Source organism: Epinephelus lanceolatus, chromosome 2 (genome assembly GCF_041903045.1).
Source record: "Epinephelus lanceolatus isolate andai-2023 chromosome 2, ASM4190304v1, whole genome shotgun sequence".
In the NCBI taxonomy this organism is placed as follows: Eukaryota; Metazoa; Chordata; class Actinopteri; order Perciformes; family Serranidae; genus Epinephelus; species Epinephelus lanceolatus.
Genome location: NC_135735.1, coordinates 48,096,523 through 48,114,604, shown reverse-complemented (window position 1 = coordinate 48,114,604; position 18,082 = coordinate 48,096,523). Strand labels below are relative to the sequence as shown.

The following is an 18,082-nucleotide window of genomic DNA, read 5'->3' as shown; positions in this document are numbered from 1 at the left end:
CGTGCACTTATATCTCAGTCATTGTGGAGCTGGGTGCACATGCACAAGCTTTGTTTACTCTCACACAGTGAGACACAAATTGATGCAGAAACACCCTTCAATCAGTTTGCGCATCAATATCTGTGCCCACTCCACCACTCATTAGATCTGTCAGTTAAAAATACGGCAGAGAAGAAGTGCAGTTTTACAGACTGTCTCGCACCAACGTGGTTCTCCGACAGAACAGCTGTCATTACGTGCGACCATTATGCATAGCTGTGGCTATTAATAGTGCCCGTGCCACTAATTCATCACATGTAGCCCTACCTGCAAAACATCATGGCAATGATATTTCAACCTTCATTATAACACGTCAGACAGATTATTGACGATTAATTTATAGCTCTACAGCGGAAGTAACGTAAGCAGGTTGTCTAACAGACATAAACATTTATGAGAAACTCAGTGCGCTGTATAGTTGTACTGAATTTAATGAAGCAAATTTGCCTCAAGGCTTTTTAGTAATCGAATTATTCGAGTTACTCGAGGAATTGTTTCAGCCCTAACTCATACCTTAACAAATTCCATGTATTAGTTATACCTTTTCTTACTCACCGTTGGTTTAAGTCACTGTGTCTCCCGACAGAACAGCAGGGTAGAATTTCAGCCTGCATGCACGTTTTTCAGCTAACATTGTTGAAACAGAGCAGCTATTGTTGCTGCAGGAGGTTAGCAGAGTGTGATGCCTGTCCAGGCAGATATGTCGTGTTCTATCTCATAACAGCATTGTTTACATACAGCATGTGCTCTGTCTGTTGACCTGTATTTTCTCTAGAATCCAAAATATGTCCACACTGCTGATTTTTTTCCCAAGTAAATAGCGTTATCCTGATCATCTTTCTCTCAGCTGCTTGCCAGCTGCCTGCTGTTGTTCGACAATGACACAGACTTTAAAATAGTGCCGTATCCTTAAGACGATGATATTGATGGATGTTTTCACTTTGCATCCATGATATTGGATTGTTGATCATCGAATCGATATATCGATCCAGATCAATGGATCCATACACCCCTATTTGTAACTGTCAAAAGTGGTGAATATAGGACAGTTCTTTAATACCATGTTAATGGGGGAAATAATTTGATAATATCAAAGATTCTGATGGTGACTATAATAATAACAGTGACTGTTAATTACAAGTGTCCTTTGATGTTGTTCTCCAGCAAGTCTGCTGTCGTCCATATCCGTGTGCAGTGACTTTTTTATTCAGTGCTCTGTCTTTAATCTTTACACATTGATCTTTCTTTTTCCGCCACCACAGAATGAGTCAGACAAACTACAGAGCCAACTTGCCAGCGTCCGAAGTCAACAGAGCAGAGATGCAGAGAAGCATCAGCTGCTTGTTAGCAGTCTCAATGAACAGCTCAAAGGGTAAGCTATTCAATCACAGCAGAAATAGCTACCTCGTATCACACTGAAATATAGCAGGATGCAGAGTGAAAGATTGTTTATGAAAGCTGCCTGTTCATTTCTAATAACGAAATTATTTTCAACTTGTAGTATCCACCCTCAGTTCCTGGCTTCTAGAAGGCATTTGTTTAGCAATTAAATAAACATTGTTAAAAAGTTAATGGTAGCTTCCTTTAATAGTTTAGAGACTAAGTTTCAATGTCAGGGCGATTTCAAAGAAACATATTGAGTTTGTGCTCCTTCTCCTACAAAATTGATCCACTCTTCAGAAATAGTCTCTGGTATGGCTTCGTTACACCAAACAGCAGAAAATACAAAATGCAAAAATAAGTCAACAAAACCTTCCAGTAAGAACACCATCTGGCAAAAGTCAAGATCCCTTCTTGTCCTGTAACTGTCAAACACTAATTCAAATCACGTGCTCTTTTGCCTTAGGCTCAAACAAGTCCACAGAATGTATCCTGATTGGTCAGATTCATCAAGTGAAATCAAACCTTCTATGAATTTTGTAAAAAACAGTAATATCAATCAATAAATGAATAACGAAAACTACAAAATTAAATCAATCTTCACAATATGTGGAGGGAACGTTTATAAAAAATAACTTTTTTTTTCATATTTGCTGAAACTGTCACTATATTCACACAGCACTAAACGAGACAAATAAACTGTGAAAAAAACATATTCCTCTGCCTTCTTGATTGCCTTGTAGTGCTTCTGATGGCCTGACTGCATGTAAACGAAAACCGCAAATCAGAGCTGAGGAGTCTCTAACGCAGCTGTCAATCATGTTAATCACTGCCTGTGAACTGCTGTTAAACTGTCAAACTAGGTAGCGCTGATCAAATATGAATCAAGATTGTGTTACTGCATTGTCTATTTCTCACCTCCGATGTTTTCGTGTACTGTGCAGCTGTAAGATGAGAACATTTGTAATCTGGCTGCCATGTTGGATATAGTTAAAGCACCACCCACCAGCCAGACCAACTTTCTCGTTTTACAGCTAAACAATACACTAAAATATGGAGATGGGAAACTCCAGGGACCTCAAGATTCAATTCAATTACGATTCAGAGGGTCACGATTCCGTAATAAAACGATTATGGATGCATCACATCAAAATGTTTGATTTATTTTTCTCTCTTTTTTTAAAGATAGCATACTGTATTTTTGGTGATCCCTAATTAAATAAACAAATAATTTTGTCCAGGTCCCTTTCCCCTCCAACCTACCTTCATACCCTCACTTTTGAATCAGGGGGTGCCAGTCGGATTGTGTCCATCTACGGATGCTCACGCTTGTCCACTGTGGGATACACATATATATGGGATATACACACGCCTGAGTAGAGTCCAGTGTTTGCATAGCCTGCTGTAATATTTGCCCTGAAGCAGTATGAAGTTCATGTTCTATTCAGTAATATACTGTCCAAGTTACTGCATTGATGACTGAGTAAATTAATTTGAAAGCACCTTAAAGTCTCCTGTATGAATAAGAATAGCATGAGGGGGAAGCAGAGTGCTCTGCGGCAGCCGCTGTGCTGTTGTTTACATTATGCTAGCAGAGGAGCTGCGAGCAGCCTCTCACTCCGTTAGCGCCCGAAAAAGCCAAGACACTGGGCAGGCCAGGCACAGGGTATTTAAGGTAAAACAGACTAAGCAGAGAGTCATTTTCTTCACCACAGACGTGTTTTAATTTGGTTGGTCAGCCAGTATACAAGCTGATCGCTGCTCCTCTCGTTAATGTTAGTCTCTGGGTGATGGCATAAGTAGTCATTAAATTAGGCTTACAACCGCTGTCTTTTGTGAAGATGAATTAGTACAAGTTAACTCTAGCTTGTCCGTGTTGTAGACTGTCCAGGTGCTACACTGACTACACAGTTGAGTTCTGCTTCTTTTGTTCCATCAACATCATGATATGAACAAACATTTACATAAACATTTATTGACATTTGTGAATTGATGCTGAATCGTCCATGTCCGCATCGCGATGTATTGTAGAACTGTTTTTCCCCCCACCCCTACTAAAATATGTTTCTGAAAACATCTGAGGTGAGAAATGGGCAATGCAGTAACACAATCTTGATTTAGATTTGATGCCTTGATGCCAATGATGCCTGCAGTCCATAGAGCGGTTGACATGACTGACAGCTGCATTAGAGACTCCTCAGCTCTGATTGGTTGTTGCTGCCAGCACCACAGTAGATTCTTGCAAAAGCCATTAGAAGCAGTAGGAAGAGGAGAGATTTGATTTTTTAATCACAGACTATCTGTTTCATGTACTTCTGTTTCAACACACCCTTAAATTTACTTTTGAGTAGCTCCTATTTATCCTACTGGTAACAATCAGATTAGAGCATTATAAACCTACAGATCACTTCGGTATAAATGTAGAACAGTAGAGCTATTACCACTTGATCACATGTTCAACGCCATAGGTGAGGGGGAAAAGTTTCAATGACAAACATGCACCCTGAAATGAGAGCACATTCATTATTTAAAATAATAGAGAAGGTACACTACAAGGCACTTGAGAAGATATATCATTGTTTATTCTAGGCTGTATTTAACATTTCCTTAAGTTTTGTCTTTAACATTTAGTATTGTGGATAATTTAACTGTGACAAAACCTGTGCCAAAGACACAAACAGGACACGAACAATATCTCTGTAACTGACAAATCCTCATTGTGCCTGTGATTGGTATCGCCCGCCTGATATGTGTTTTTCTTTTCCTGGCATTGTTGCATACATCCTAGTATTTAATATAGATATATTTAATATTGGTATATTTCAAATGGTACATGTTTTAACTGAGATTGTTTTGACAGTTATGATTGTGTTTTTTAGGTTGAGTAACACACAAGAATGCCTGGAAAGCTCACTCATTGAAAAGGAGAATACATTGGCCAAGACGTCTGAGAAACTTGAGCTCATCAGCAGCCTCAGAGAATCCCTGAGTGAAAAAGAAATTCAGTACAAAGAGGTGTCTGATAAGCTCCTTCAGACTGAACACACTGTAAGACACACTTTTGTTTGTTTGTTTCTGTTTATCACACTTCCATATTTAACAATAGTTCATTTTGTTGTTGTTTCTTTTTTTGCAGCTTGAGAATGTTTCCAAGAAATTTAGCGGCTCAGAGAAACAGTGCTCTGAGTTGAAATCAGAAGTTTTTGACCTCACACAGAAGCTGAATGTGCTGAAGGACAAGGTGTGATTTTTATTAATCTGAACATCATTCTTTATTTAATTTTATTTTTTCTTAATCCATTGCACGGTAGTCCTATACAGCTTTGCACTGGTGATAAAACTTCTGCTGCCTCACTCGATGCTTCATCATTTTTCTCTCTTTATTTTCAGGCACAAAAGCAGGAAGTCACCATAGAAACTTTACAAACTGAGCTGGATCAGACAAACGAGGAGCTGGACAAATTAAATTCTGCCCACCTGGAAGAACGAGCCCAACTCATCCATGACCTTCAAAGCTGCGAGCGGGAAATTGATAGACTTAAAGATGTACTGTTGGAAAAGGAAGAGGAGATTTCAAACTTATCTGGTAACATGGCAGAGTATGCAGAGCAGGTCACAGTACTGAAGCACGAGATTAAACTCAAAGAAGAGAACCTGGTTCATGTAGAAAATGAACTGAGTAAGGCAGAGCGGGAGGCCAAGGTTATCAGAGACTCCCAGACTTCAGACCAGCAAGCCCTGGATAGGAAGATCACAGAGCTGGTCGAGAAACTCAAGGATACAGAGATGGAGTTGGTCAAAACCAAAGAGGAAAGAGAGTCTAAAGGGGCTGAGTTGGAACATCTGATAAAGCAGGCTGAAGAGGACAAGAAAACCATTCAGGACCTGCGGGGGGAGATTCAGAAACAGATTATGAGCCATCATAATCATCTTTCCGAATGTGAAACACATGTCACTTCACTAAAGGAACAGCTGATGTTATCCACCCAAAAGCTGCAGGAGTCAGAAGAACTTCTTTTACAGCTCAAGGACAAAAATACCAGCAATGAGCAGCTACAGCAACAGCTCAGTGATAAAGAACAGCTGTATGAAAAACAACTAAAATCATTCAAGGATGAACAGAACAAACTCTTGGCACAGGTGGAAAAATACAGTAATGAAAGGCAGACATTGTCCAAACAATTAGAAGAGCAAGTACGGAGTGAGGAGCACATCAAAAAGGAGATACAAGAGAAACTGGAAACCATAGCATCACTGGAAAACCAACTTAAGGCAACTGATAAACAGGCCAAAGATGAGAGGCAGAAATTCATCACTGAATTGCAAGTCAGGCATTCAGAAAATGAGAAATTAAGCAGTGAACTTCAAAGTAAATCTGAAAATATCTCCAAACTCAAGAATCTATTAAAAAGCATGAAGACAGAGAAAAAACAGCTGCAAGAAAAACACAAAGAGCTGACAGAGGAACTTGAGCTACAGAAGCAGAATGTTGATAAACTTAGTAAAAAGGTTACATCTGCTCTTGAACTCAACCACAGTCTTGAGAATCAAGTAGACTGCCTCACAAAAGAGAAAGAGAGACTTGAACTGGAAGCAACTAAAAGCGCAAGAAATATTGCAGAACTTACATTTGAAAAAGATTCCTTGCAAGCCAAAATATCCATATTGGAAAAGCAGCATTCACAAAACAACAACATCATTGAAGGGCTCCAAAGAGATAAAGAGAATTTGACTCTTCAAACTAATGAGTTAAATAAAGTTCTTGAGCAAAGCACTCATTCAAACTCAGAAATTTTACTGACAAAAACAAATGAATGTAGTAATCTCAGCCAGTTACTACGAGAGAGGGAGGAGAAGGTGACACAACTGCAGGAACAAGTGCAAAGCTTGACTTCTAAGGTAGACCAGTTCCAGCATGACATGGCAGAAAAAGAACAGACTGTCAGTGATCATCGAACACAGATAGAGGCCCAAACAATACAGCTAACGCAACTTCAGGAGACGCTGTCTCTGCTGCGAGAACAGGAATGCAGTCTCAAGTCTGGCTTACTGGAGAAGGATACAATGTTGAAAGAGAAGCAGGAAGAGTACCACAGTTTGCAGAACGAAGTGACACACCAGAAAAATATTGTATCCAAGCTACAAGCAGAAGCTGAATCACTTAGTAAAGAACACTCACAACTATGCCAGCAAATTGAGGAGAGAGAAGAAATATTGAAACATATGACCCAACAGTGTCAGAAACACAAAGAAGAATTGAATGATACAAACCAGACTGTTATGTCTCTCAGTGAGCAAATCCGTGTCATGGAAGAAAATGCCAGAAAGTTTGAGTCTGAAGCAGAGCTGAGGCAAACAGAGCTGGCTAGCTTAAACAGCCACATCAAGATAATGACTGAGGAACACCAGCAACTCCGTGCTGCTTGTGGATCCAGAGAAAAGGAGCTTGCTCAGCAAACGCAGGTTCTATCTGAACTTAATGGAAAGCTTAAAGCAACTCAAGAACAGAACTCAAGTTTTAGCATGAAGATTAGCAGTCTAACAGAAAACAATCAGAGACTGCAAGAGGAGTTAACACAGAACAGCCAATCAGTTTCTGAACTAACCACTGAGAGGAGTTTACTCCAAGAACACAATTCTGGCCTTGAAATTCAAATCTCAGAGGATCGGTTAACGATTGACAGTCTGTTGAAGGAAAAGGAGAAGCTCATTATCGCAGAAGATGAATTAAAAAAGATGCTCAAGGAAAGCAAGCAGTCACTTTCTGAAGGTTTGCTTGAGAAAACAAGTGAATGTACTAATCTGTTTAAAATGTTAAGGGAGAGAGAAGAACAAATTCAAAGTCTACAGGAGCAGGTTGACGGCTTCGAAAAGCAAGTTAGTCAACTCAATGCGTTGTTGAATGAGAAAGGACAAACAGTCTCACAGCAGAGTTCACAGTTGGAAGCTCAGCAGAACCAACTCCTGCAACTTCAGGATACTGTATCTATGCTTCAGGAACAAGGATCCGTCCTCAAGTCAGGGCTAATGGAGAAAGACACAATGGTTAAGCAGAGAGCAGAAGAGTGTAGCCTTTACCAAGAAGAAGTTGTGCAACAAAAAGCCCTCGTATCACAGATGCAGGGTGAGATAGAGTCACTCAGAAAAGAGTGCTTGGAGGCAAAACAGCAGATAGAACAAAAAGAACAGACATTGAAAGAAGTAACAAACGAGTTTCAAAACCACAAAGAGGAGCTGAATAAACGGAATGAGTCAGTGATCTCACTTAGTACTCAGCTTGGTGCCATGAGCAAAAACGCTGCAGAGACGGAGGTTGAAATTACCAACCTTAAGTCCGCTGTGCAAAAACTCACTGCAGAACATTGTCAGCTGTCACAGAAGGAGGACCAGAGGAAAGCAGAGATCACTGATTTTCAAGATAACATTCAAGCACTGAATGAGCAGAATACAAGAATAAAATCTGAACTTCAAAAAACTGTGACAGAGCTGACCAAAGCACAAGAAGAGGTCACACACCTTCAAACAGCAGTCTCTGATGGGGAAAACAAACTTAAAACTGCTGTCTCAGAGAATGAGAGGCTTACTTTGACTGTGCGAGGAAAAGATGAGTCTCTGAAACAGCAGGAGAATTTAATCCAGCAACTCAATGGCAGGATTACTGACCAGGAGATGCAGCTGAAACAGAAAGCAAATGACAATGATAGTTTAAGTGCAAAAATTTCAGAGCTTGAAGATTCTGTCTGTAAACTCAGAGTGCAAGTTAACAGTCTTTCTTCTGAGTCATCCATGCTGAAAAATGCTTTAGAGAAAAAGGAACAGTCAAGTCTTGAATTTCAAAGTCATTCTTCAGCTGCTGTTGAAAGTCTCAATTCAAATCTACAAGCCAAAGAGGCTGAGTGTGAGAGCTTAAAAGAACAGACTTCACACCTTGAAGAATCAGTCAGAAAGCTCAACAGCACCCTCCAAGTGCAGATATCTGAGGTGGAATGTTTGAAAAAGGCTTTGGAAGAAAAAGAGTTAACTCTTTCAGACCAATCAAAGTCTCTTCAGGAAATTCAGAGAAGAGCAGATGAGGCTTTGCTCTTCAAAACTCAGTTCATGGAGAGCACAGAGTTGGTGTCACAGCTACAGAGTCATATTCAGGTACTGTCTACTGAGTCTGGAAACCTCAAAAAGTCAGCAGAGGAAACAAAAGGTGCCCTGAACATCCTACAAGAGAAATATGCAGCTAACTTAGAGGAGCTACAAGATGTGAGACAGCAGTTGTCCAAAAGAACTGGTGAAGTGTCCAGCCTTCAGAAGTCACTGGAAGACATCAATAATGAACATCAGGTGGCAAAGACCATGATAGAAACACTGAGAAATGAATTGTCTGCATTCCATCACAAACTTGAGAAGACAGAGGACCTCAACTCCAGTCTTTCAAAGGAAAAGGACGAAGCTTTTGCTTCTCATCAAGCAAGTGTGTCACTGCTTACTGTTGAAATAGAAAGACTCAAATCACAGCATCTTCAAGTTGTGGCACAGATGGATGCACTGACAGAAAACCTTGAACAGAGAGAAATGGCTCTCCACGCAATTAACAGCCAGTACACATCCCAGGCCAAACACACAGCCCAGCTGGTTTCAGAAATGCAGAAACTAGAGCAGCAAAATAAGAGACTAATTGAGGAGGTTAGTTTGTCAAAGGAAGAGCACCAGAAGCTTCTTTCTGTGCTCAGTAATGAAAACACACATTTACAAGAGGAAGTTAGAAAACATCTTGCAGAGAGGGAAGAGCTGGAAAGGAAGCATCATCAAATATGGGCATCGCAGGGGGAGCTGCAGGTTCAAATGGAGCAGCAGTCCAGCAGCATGAATGAAATAATGGAGAAAATGATGTCGGAGAAGGAGGGCCTTCAAGCAAAGGTTAGTGCCAAAGATGAAGAGGTTTCTCTATTAAAAGAAAACATTCAAAAGATAGAGCAAATTCTGCAGGATTCTGAGAAAGAGTGGTTGTTAGTCCTGGATAGAGAAAAACAGGATAAGAATTTACTTGCAGAGCAACTGAGAAGTGTTGAAAATGAAATGAAGTCTAAAGATGTTAAGGTTAGTGCTTTGAAAGGAGACCTGGATAGTTTGCAGGAGAAACTAGTAGAGGCTTCCTCTGCAATTAGGCAGGGGTCTGATCAACTGAGCACGAAAGAGTTGGAGGCATCAGCATTAAGGATTCAACTTGAGAAGGTATTAGCATCTGTCCAGAAAAAGGATAATGACAACTATGATTTGCAACAGGCTCTAAAAGCTGCAGAACTTGAGTTACAAAAACTTCTAGGGAGAAAAAATGGCACTGACAAAGATTCCTTTGTCTCACCACCAACCCCATCTGAGAGATCAGCTACTGGAAAGAAAGGAAAGACCTCATTGCAGGACATGATAAAACAATTACAAGAAAGTCATCGGTTTGAGGTAGATGCTTTGAAAAATGAGTTGGATAAAACTATCACACAGTTACAAATAACACAGACTACACTTAATGAAAGCGAGAGGAGGAGTGAAGAGAGTGGTCAACAAATAGCTTTGTTGCAGGAGATGGTAGAGCATCTACAGACTCAGCTCAGTGCTGAGTTAGAGAAAGAGAAAGAAGCTACTGTCAAACACTCTTCTTTACACAGAGAGTCACAAGCAAAAGATGACCAAATCAGTTGTATGAGTATTCAGATAAGTCAGCAGAAGGAATTACTTGCTGGACTTAGTCAGCAGTTAAGGGATAAGGATGCATCCATTGCCCAAGTCATGGAATCTGCCTCAAATGAAAGAATGAAACTGGGTGAGGAAAAAGCATCACTAACAGCACAGTTAGAAAGCATGGCGGAAGAACACAAAACCTCCATGACGAGGCTTGAAGAAATTTCTCAGCAGTTAGAGGAATGTATTTCATGCTCTCAAAGTGAAATTGAGACCAAGAATTCAGAGAAACTTCAGCTGATTAAAGAAAATGATGATCTGAAGAATGAACTAGCCAAGGTGTCTAAAGAAAAAGATGCAATGAAGAAAAAGCTTCAAGCTGCTCTCATTGTAAGAAAGGATTTGTTGAAAAAAATTGAGCAGTATGAAAACCAAAAAGAAGAGAGTGCAAATAGTAAAAGTGAGGTTTCACTTTTACAGGATAAATTACAGGAAGTAACGAATCAAGCTCAGGCCACCGAAAAAATGTACGAAGAAACTGTTGCTCTTCTCGAAAAGAAAATTCTTGAGAAAGAAGGAGAGATACTTGATCGCAAAACAGAAAGTGAAAGACTTGTCAAACAATTACAGTCAGAAAAACACATTTTGCAAGTCTCAATCAATGAGAAAGAAGTGTGTTTGTCAGAAACTTTGCAAACACTGACAGAGAAAAGCTCTGTTATGGAGCAGCTGCAGTCCAGTGCTGCTGAGGGAGAAGAAGCATTTGAACGAGAAAGAACCCTCTGGGCGCAGAAATTAGAAGAGCTTCAAAATGAAATCAAGACATGTAAAGATGAATTAAAGGACAAATCTTCTTCCACAGCTACCGCAGTTGATTTTGAAAATGAGCTTGCACAGATGAAGCTTGAAAAGGCGACGCTACAGAAAAAGGCCCAGGCTGCTCTGCTGGCACGTAAAGAGACACTGAAGAAAGCTCAAGAAAGTGAAAAGAAATTAACTCAAGAACTTTCTGAGCTGAAAGTTGACTACAAGGCTCTCTTGGAACAACGCTGTCAGCAGACAAACGAGCTAAACGCCATCCAATTACGCTTTGACGAGAAAGTCAGGGAACTGGAGGACCTTCGTAAAAGCTGTGTGTCTGATCAAGATGAACTGGGCACTTTAAGACAGCTTGTGGAGGAGAGGGATACAACTCTACAAGATTTGAAGATGTCTCTGGCTGAGAAAGAAAGCCAGTGTCATTCTTTATTAAACTTGCAAACAGAGCTAGAAAATGTTAAATCCAAATTTGAGAGCATGTCTCTTGAGATGGCAAGTAAAGATGAGGCTCTGGTAGTCATGGAGCAAAGAGCAAAAGATTTGAAATCAACACTTCACGAGGTAAAGAATGACTTAAAGAAGAGCCATGCAGAAGTAAAAGAAAAAACAGAACAGGTTGAGAAATATCAGGAAACAATTAAAGTTGCTGAGCTAAAGATGCAACAAGAGAAGCAAGCTTTATTTAATAAAAACAGAGTTTTGGAGTCCCAGCTGAGCATCTCTGAGGAACACATGCATGCAAGTAAAGAAAAATATCAACATTTGATGGAAGAAAACAAGGCTCTTTTGGAAAAAAATGATAAGATGAAAGTGGAACTTGAGACAGCAGCTGTCTTAGCTTCACAGAAGTCCTTGGAAGTTTCAACTATCCAAAAGATTTTGGCAGAAACCCAGCAGAAGCTCAGTGATGACAAAGGTGTTTTGACTGAAGCGCTTGAAAAAGCACAATGGCATTGCACTGAAAAACAAAGGAATTTGGATTTGTTGAAGCAAGAAAAAGAAAATGCTTTCAGATTAATCGATAAACTCAGTGAAGAGGTAACTACTCTAAATAAGCAACTTAAAGAGAAAGTAAATGAGCAGCTACATCAACAAAACCCTGAAATGTGCATCAAACAGGAAGATGTTAACAAAGAATCCATCTGTCTTTCTTGTAAATGCGCTGAAAACTTTGAAAGGGAACTAAAAGAGAGAGATGATGCCTTGTTAGTTTCTCAGGCTCAAATTTCAGAAAAGGAAGACCTTATTGCTGTACTTGAACAGCAGTTACAGCAACAAATTAAAATACATGAAACTACCATTGAAAACATGAGAACAGAGGCTGATGAGCTTCAGAAATCTCAAGATGATGGCACCAAAATGAATAATCAGGACAACCAAAGAAAAATTGCTCTCCTAACCAGGAAACTTCAAGCAGCTTTAGTTTCTAGGAAAGAACTCTTAAAGGAAAATGCAACACTCAAAGACAAAGTAGAAAAGCTGTCAGCCAAACATGAAGCTAAAGAAGCTGAATACTTAACTCTGGAATCATCAGTGCTGAAGCTGAGGCAGCAAAATATGGACCTGGAGACTACCGTATCATCTCTGAACAAGGAGAAAGACAAACTCAGCAATGAAGTTGATGGCATCGCTAATGATAATTGCAACCTGTCAGCAGCCTGTGAAAGCTTAAAACTAACCATAGAAAACATCACCCAGCAGAAACAAGCTTTCTCCTGCCAGCTTGAATCTCTTAAAGACTCTCAAACAGAGGAGCTGTCCAAGTGGAAGTCAAAGCATGCTGAGCTGAAACAAGAGTATGAGTCCCTTTTACAAGCTTATGAAAATGTTAGCAGTGAAATGGATAAGATGAGACAGCTTTTAGAGGGGGCTAAAAGAGATAGGCAGGAAGCCCTCAGAAAAATCCACAAACATGAGACTGAGATGGAGATTCTGGAGAAACAAGCAAGGGAGATGGATGAAGAAAACAGAAGAATTAAAGAGAAGATGCACCAATTTTCCAAAGAGAAACAGCAAAGGATTGAGGAGCTGGAGGAAGAGAATCAGAAAATTAGGAAAGAGCTGACTGAGCTTGAGGAAAACCACAAAATGGCAATGTGTGAGCTTATTGATAAAGATCAAGAATTGGAGGCAGAGATTTCCAGACTTAAAGGGTCATCAGAGGACCTCCAGGAGAAGCTTGCTGAATTGGAGGTTGAAAATACCCAACTGACAGAAAAGCAAGAGGACATTAGCCGTTTGTTGGAAGAGAAGTACTCGGAATCGAATATTTATACAAATAACATGCAGCTTAAACTCGATGAAGCACTCCTTTTGAATAATTCACTAACTGCCCAGATTGAGGCCCAGAAAACAGAACTCTGTGTTCAGTTGGAAATCAACAATTTGTTACAAAAGGAGAAGCAAAATCTTTCTGAAAGAATTCAGAAGATGCAGAATGATCATGAATTGCAGTTGGGAAAGAAGGTGGATGACATTAAAGAGCTCAAAGACATAATTAATAGACACAGCCAGGAAACCATTAGTCTTAATGAGAAGGTGAAAATCTTGGAGGATGATAAGTCTCTTCTGCAGGAAGAGCTTGAAAATGTTCAAGAAATTTCATACAAAGTGAAAAATGAAAATGAATATTTGGAAACTGTGATCCTCAAAAACTCTGAAAGGATTGACGAACTGACTGAGTCTGTCTCTGATTTGCAAACCCAAAACAAGCAGCTGTCCTCTCAGCTGACAGCCAGTAAAGAGATGAGTTGTCAAGTTCGTCAAGAAAAAGAGGAGGAGCAGCTCAAATTAGTCAGAGAGTTTGAGGAGAAGCTCAAGACGGTCCAGAGAGGCAGTGAGGGCTCCAAGAATGTGAAGAAAGAACTTCAGGAACTACTGAAAGAAAAGCATCAGGAGATAAATCAGCTGCAGCAAAACTGCATAAAATACCAGGAACTGATTTTAGATTTAGAGGGCTCTTTGAAGACCTCACGGTCCGCCTGTGAACACTTAGAGAAAGAATTGAAGAAAAGCTCAGAGAAAATGTCTGTTTTAGAGGATAGAAGTAAACTAGTTGAAGCTGAGCTGGTAACACATAAGAATCTCCTTCAGCAGGCCACAGAAAAGATCTCTGTTGTTGAGTCTGAAAGAGACCGGCTGGCTCTGGAAATATCTCAGGAAAGTAAAAAGTCTGAGGATCAGGTCATGGAGAAACCACAATCGCCCCAAAATATAGATGAGAGGCAATTCAATTCTTACATGGAGAATCAGTTTATGTTACAGCAACAGGTAGATGATCTTAAGGCCCTTAAAGATAAAGAAAGTCAAAAAGTGAGTGAACTGAGGCAGCACCTGGACTCTCAAGATCTACAGATAAATACTCTAAGAAGAGCAGCTGAGACTAATGAGGCAAAGCTGTCTGCTTTATCTGCCACTTCTCAAGGTGCAGATGCTTCCAAACTTTGGAATGATTTGTACCAAAAGACATTACATGAGAAGGATAATCAGCTCCTCGAACAGGGTTTTATGATCAAACGTTTCCTGGAAGACATGAGAGTGAAAGATAAAGAGGTGAATGAACTACGAGTGACCAAGTCAAGACTGGAGAGGACTCTTAATGAATACTCTGTCGCTGCTGCTGCACAGCAGAGACAGCTGTTTGTCATGAGCGCTAGCAATGCTGAACTTAGTGAGACCATGGAGCTTATGACTGTGCAGGTAAAAGAACTCAGTGCTCACGCTGAAAGAATGGAACAAGATAAAATCGCACTGACCCGACAGCTTGCTGACAAAGAGGATGTGATTTCCCAAATGCAGCTAAATCTCCAGCAGATAGAGAAGATATATGCGGACTCAGATGCTCAGCTGCTCTTTTTACAGTCTCAAAATGACAAAGTTCAAGCCGACTTTGAGAAGCAGGAGGGAATTTCTCTGCAGCTGAAAACACTCCTCCAGGGCAAAGATGCTGAGATCTCATCTTTGCTGTCCTGTAGAGATGGGCAGATGTCAGGATATCTAGAACAACTCCAGGCTAATTACCGCACCCAGGTAGCAGTGTATGAGGACAGGTTGACATCATCACGCTACCAGAGAGAAAAGGCTGACAAAGAGTTAAGAGGCCTTGAAGCAAAGGTCAAAAGTCTGCAAATTACAGTTAACAGGTCTGCCCAGGAAAAGGAGCAGATGGCTGCTATGATGGAATCACTCAAGAACTCAATGGTGTCTTTACAGAGTGAACGGGAGCGACTGATGTCAGAATACAGAATACTTGAAGCAAAGAGTCAGTTAGGGATAAAGGGTAAAGAGGGCTCTCCTGATGGGGAAGGTGGTGCCACCAAAGGCCTTAAACATGAAATAAGGAAACTGTTGCATCAAATGGATGATCTCAATTCAGAGAACGCTATGCTCAGGGCACAGCTGGTTCGCTACAGAGAGGATTTGAATCAGGTTTTGTTCCTGAAGGACAACCAGTTGAAGGTGCTGCTGAAGAAGCAGCAGGATGTGATCAAAAACCTAGAAAACCAAAAGGCTGCAGCTGAAAAACAATACCGAGAGTCCCAGTTGGAACTTCAAAAGGAAGAAGAGGTGAGCAATACTTTAAAAGCAGAGATGTCTAAACTCAAAGCTCAGGTTTCAACCCTGGAGGCTGATGTAATAACTCTGAAAAAGGAAAGAGCCGTGACAAATGAAGGCCAAGTGATTACCGATTTGCAGGAAGCTGTGGCAGCCAAAGCAGCTGAATGTAATGACCTCCAGCAAAAACTTCTTTCTCAGAAAATCCTTACTGATGAGCTCAAGGAAAAAATGCACCTAGTGGAAAATGAAACAGACAAAAAGCTGGCTGAAGCTGAGGACAAATACAACAACGAGCTGGACGCCTTCGAGCGTGAGGTGGAGCTGATGAGAAACCAGCGGGAGACAGCCGATCAAAGGGTGGCAGAGCTGGCTAAAGACCTACTGGAAATAGAGCAACAGCTATCAAAGGCCAAAACACAAAGCAAAGACATGAGGGCTCAAAATGAATCCATGTGCAAAGCCATGGCTGCTCTGCAGAATGACCGAGACCAGCTCATTGAAGACTTCAAGATCCTGAGAAACAGATATGATGAAGAACTCAGAGAAACTCAAGCAGCCTTGAACAAGGTTGAGCGCAGTCTGCAGGATGCCATGTCTGACTTGGCGATGTTTGCTAAAGAGAGAGACATCCTTGTTCAAAAATTAAAAGCTTTAGAGAGCAAAGACTCTGACACAGAGCTGAGCAATTTGTTGGATCAGCTGTCAAAGGATTTGTCAGGGAAGGAAAGGGACCTGAAGCAGGTCGTCCTGGAGAATAATATGTACAGCAGACAGCTGTCTGCATTCTCCAGGTCCATGGCCAGCCTCCAAAATGATCGTGACAGGCTGATGGATGAGTTGGCTGGGGCCAAAAGAGTGGTTGAGTCTAGGCAAGGGTCAAGCCCAGAGACTGTCACCTCTGTGAGTGTGGAAAAGTCAAAAGAAAGTGGCGTCAGTGCTCTCCAGAATGAGAAAGAAGGGCTGGTAAGTCAAGTCTTCAGCTGTGATATGAGTTTGGCTGTTGCTTGCACTTCCTCTCCGCTGGATTTCATTTTGTGGAAAGCATGAAGTGTCTAGTTAGATTTTTTAATACATAACATCAGGGTTGGAAATTAGCGCCAGACAAATGCTGGTAAAATATGCAAGTGGCTGATTCACTCAAAAAAACAGTGGTAATCTATTGAGTGGCTGGTAGATTTTGGAATCCACCAGCCACAATGCCAGGTGGACAAAAAAGTTAATTTACAACCCTGATATGATATTATTGCTATGACTTGCATGGTATTTTTTGTTGGACATGTTGCACATGTTCTGGTGTTTGTGAAGTTCAGTTTGATAACATTGTTTTTTAAGATGAGTAGTGTTATCTTTGTGACTAATGACTTTGATGATTTTGCAGGAGGTGAGGCGGAATATGGATGAACTACAGCAAACCGTAAAGACGATGCAAACTTACAGAATACCACCTGAAAATGAAATTAGCAGCTACAAGGAAGAAACAACAGATCTGAGGTAAACACAGACTGAAGATAAGTAAAGATAAACTAAACATGTACTTTTAATTAAAAGAGTAACTTAAAATTGAGAGGAAAGTTGCAGAGTTGTGAACTGGCCGGTCTGAGCTCGACTCAAGCCAGCTGATGACGTCACCTGCAACTCGGCTGGTTTTAGAACGTAAAGCATGTCACCTGTTTCAACAGCCAATTGGCTTGTAGTAAAGTCTGCTGGTCAAGTCAAAATGACGGCAGACAACATGTTCGCTTGCTGCAATAGGTGCTCCATACCTGCTGAGCGCTCTGTTTCAAAATAAGCCTTAAAAGCTGGAAATCAGAACGGAAGAACAGAGAGTTGTTGCATAGAGATGATACATCATCTCATCAAGTTGCATTAGTGTGAACCAGCAGGTTGTTAGAACATGGCAGAATGGCGAATTGCAAGTAGTTGCACGTTTTAACTTGTCTCGTTGCAAATCATTGGTATGACCTGGGCTTAACAGTGGTAGACCACAGCTTGTACTTAAAGTGTAGCTTTTCCCAAAATTTCTTAGCTCAAACAAGAAATTGTGTCACATACCTCAACAAGTAAGAGGTTTGATTTTCTCCAAACCGTAGTGATCGCCTGCTGCTGTCATGTAGTCAGCTTACTGTGTCTATGTGTTGGCATGGAAGTAACTGTAGATTCTAGCAGTATGGTCAGGCCTGTGGTATCAGACCAAACTACTGTTAAATGAGAAATTTGATATGTTGTGCTGTGTTACTTGAGTGCGTAGAACTAAAGTGTTACGAACTAAAGGTTTTTCTGTGATCAAGGTCTAACACAGAGAGGACGGACACACTGCCAGTTGCGGTAAGTTATACAACTGAATTTTCTGCCTTCTTTTGAAAACTGTGATCTGTGTCGTAGTTTTTTTCCAGTATTTTACTTGTCATCTGTGCACATTTTAATCCTTTTAAAAACACTATTTTACACTAAACCAGTATAGAAATTTAAAGTGTCAACTGGCGTTTAAGGTGCACTCCATTCCTCCTCTACAGGTTATGGGTGGTTTAATTATATCGGCGGTCTCTGTCCAGGAATATATTATTATTATTATTATTATTATTATTATTATATTGAGATAAATATCATCACTGTTTTATTG

The 18,082-nt window shown here is 40.5% G+C and overlaps 1 protein-coding gene across 6 annotated transcripts in view; it reads left to right on the top strand.

The window, feature by feature from the left end:
* LOC117254898 (uncharacterized) overlaps nucleotides 1–18,082 on the top strand; it is a 61,097-nt gene that overhangs the window by 37,090 nt on the left and 5,925 nt on the right. For 5 of the 6 annotated variants that reach the window (XM_078162177.1, XM_078162180.1, XM_078162187.1 and 2 more), the window contains 6 exons: nucleotides 1,302–1,411; nucleotides 4,299–4,467; nucleotides 4,556–4,660; nucleotides 4,810–16,425; nucleotides 16,841–16,953; nucleotides 17,751–17,787. In XM_078162177.1, coding sequence (XP_078018303.1) covers nucleotides 1,302–1,411; nucleotides 4,299–4,467; nucleotides 4,556–4,660; nucleotides 4,810–16,425; nucleotides 16,841–16,953; nucleotides 17,751–17,787 — 12,150 coding nt within the window. The remainder of the gene's footprint in view (nucleotides 1–1,301; nucleotides 1,412–4,298; nucleotides 4,468–4,555; nucleotides 4,661–4,809; nucleotides 16,426–16,840; nucleotides 16,954–17,750; nucleotides 17,788–18,082) is intronic. The other variant, XM_078162188.1, reaches the window with a different exon arrangement.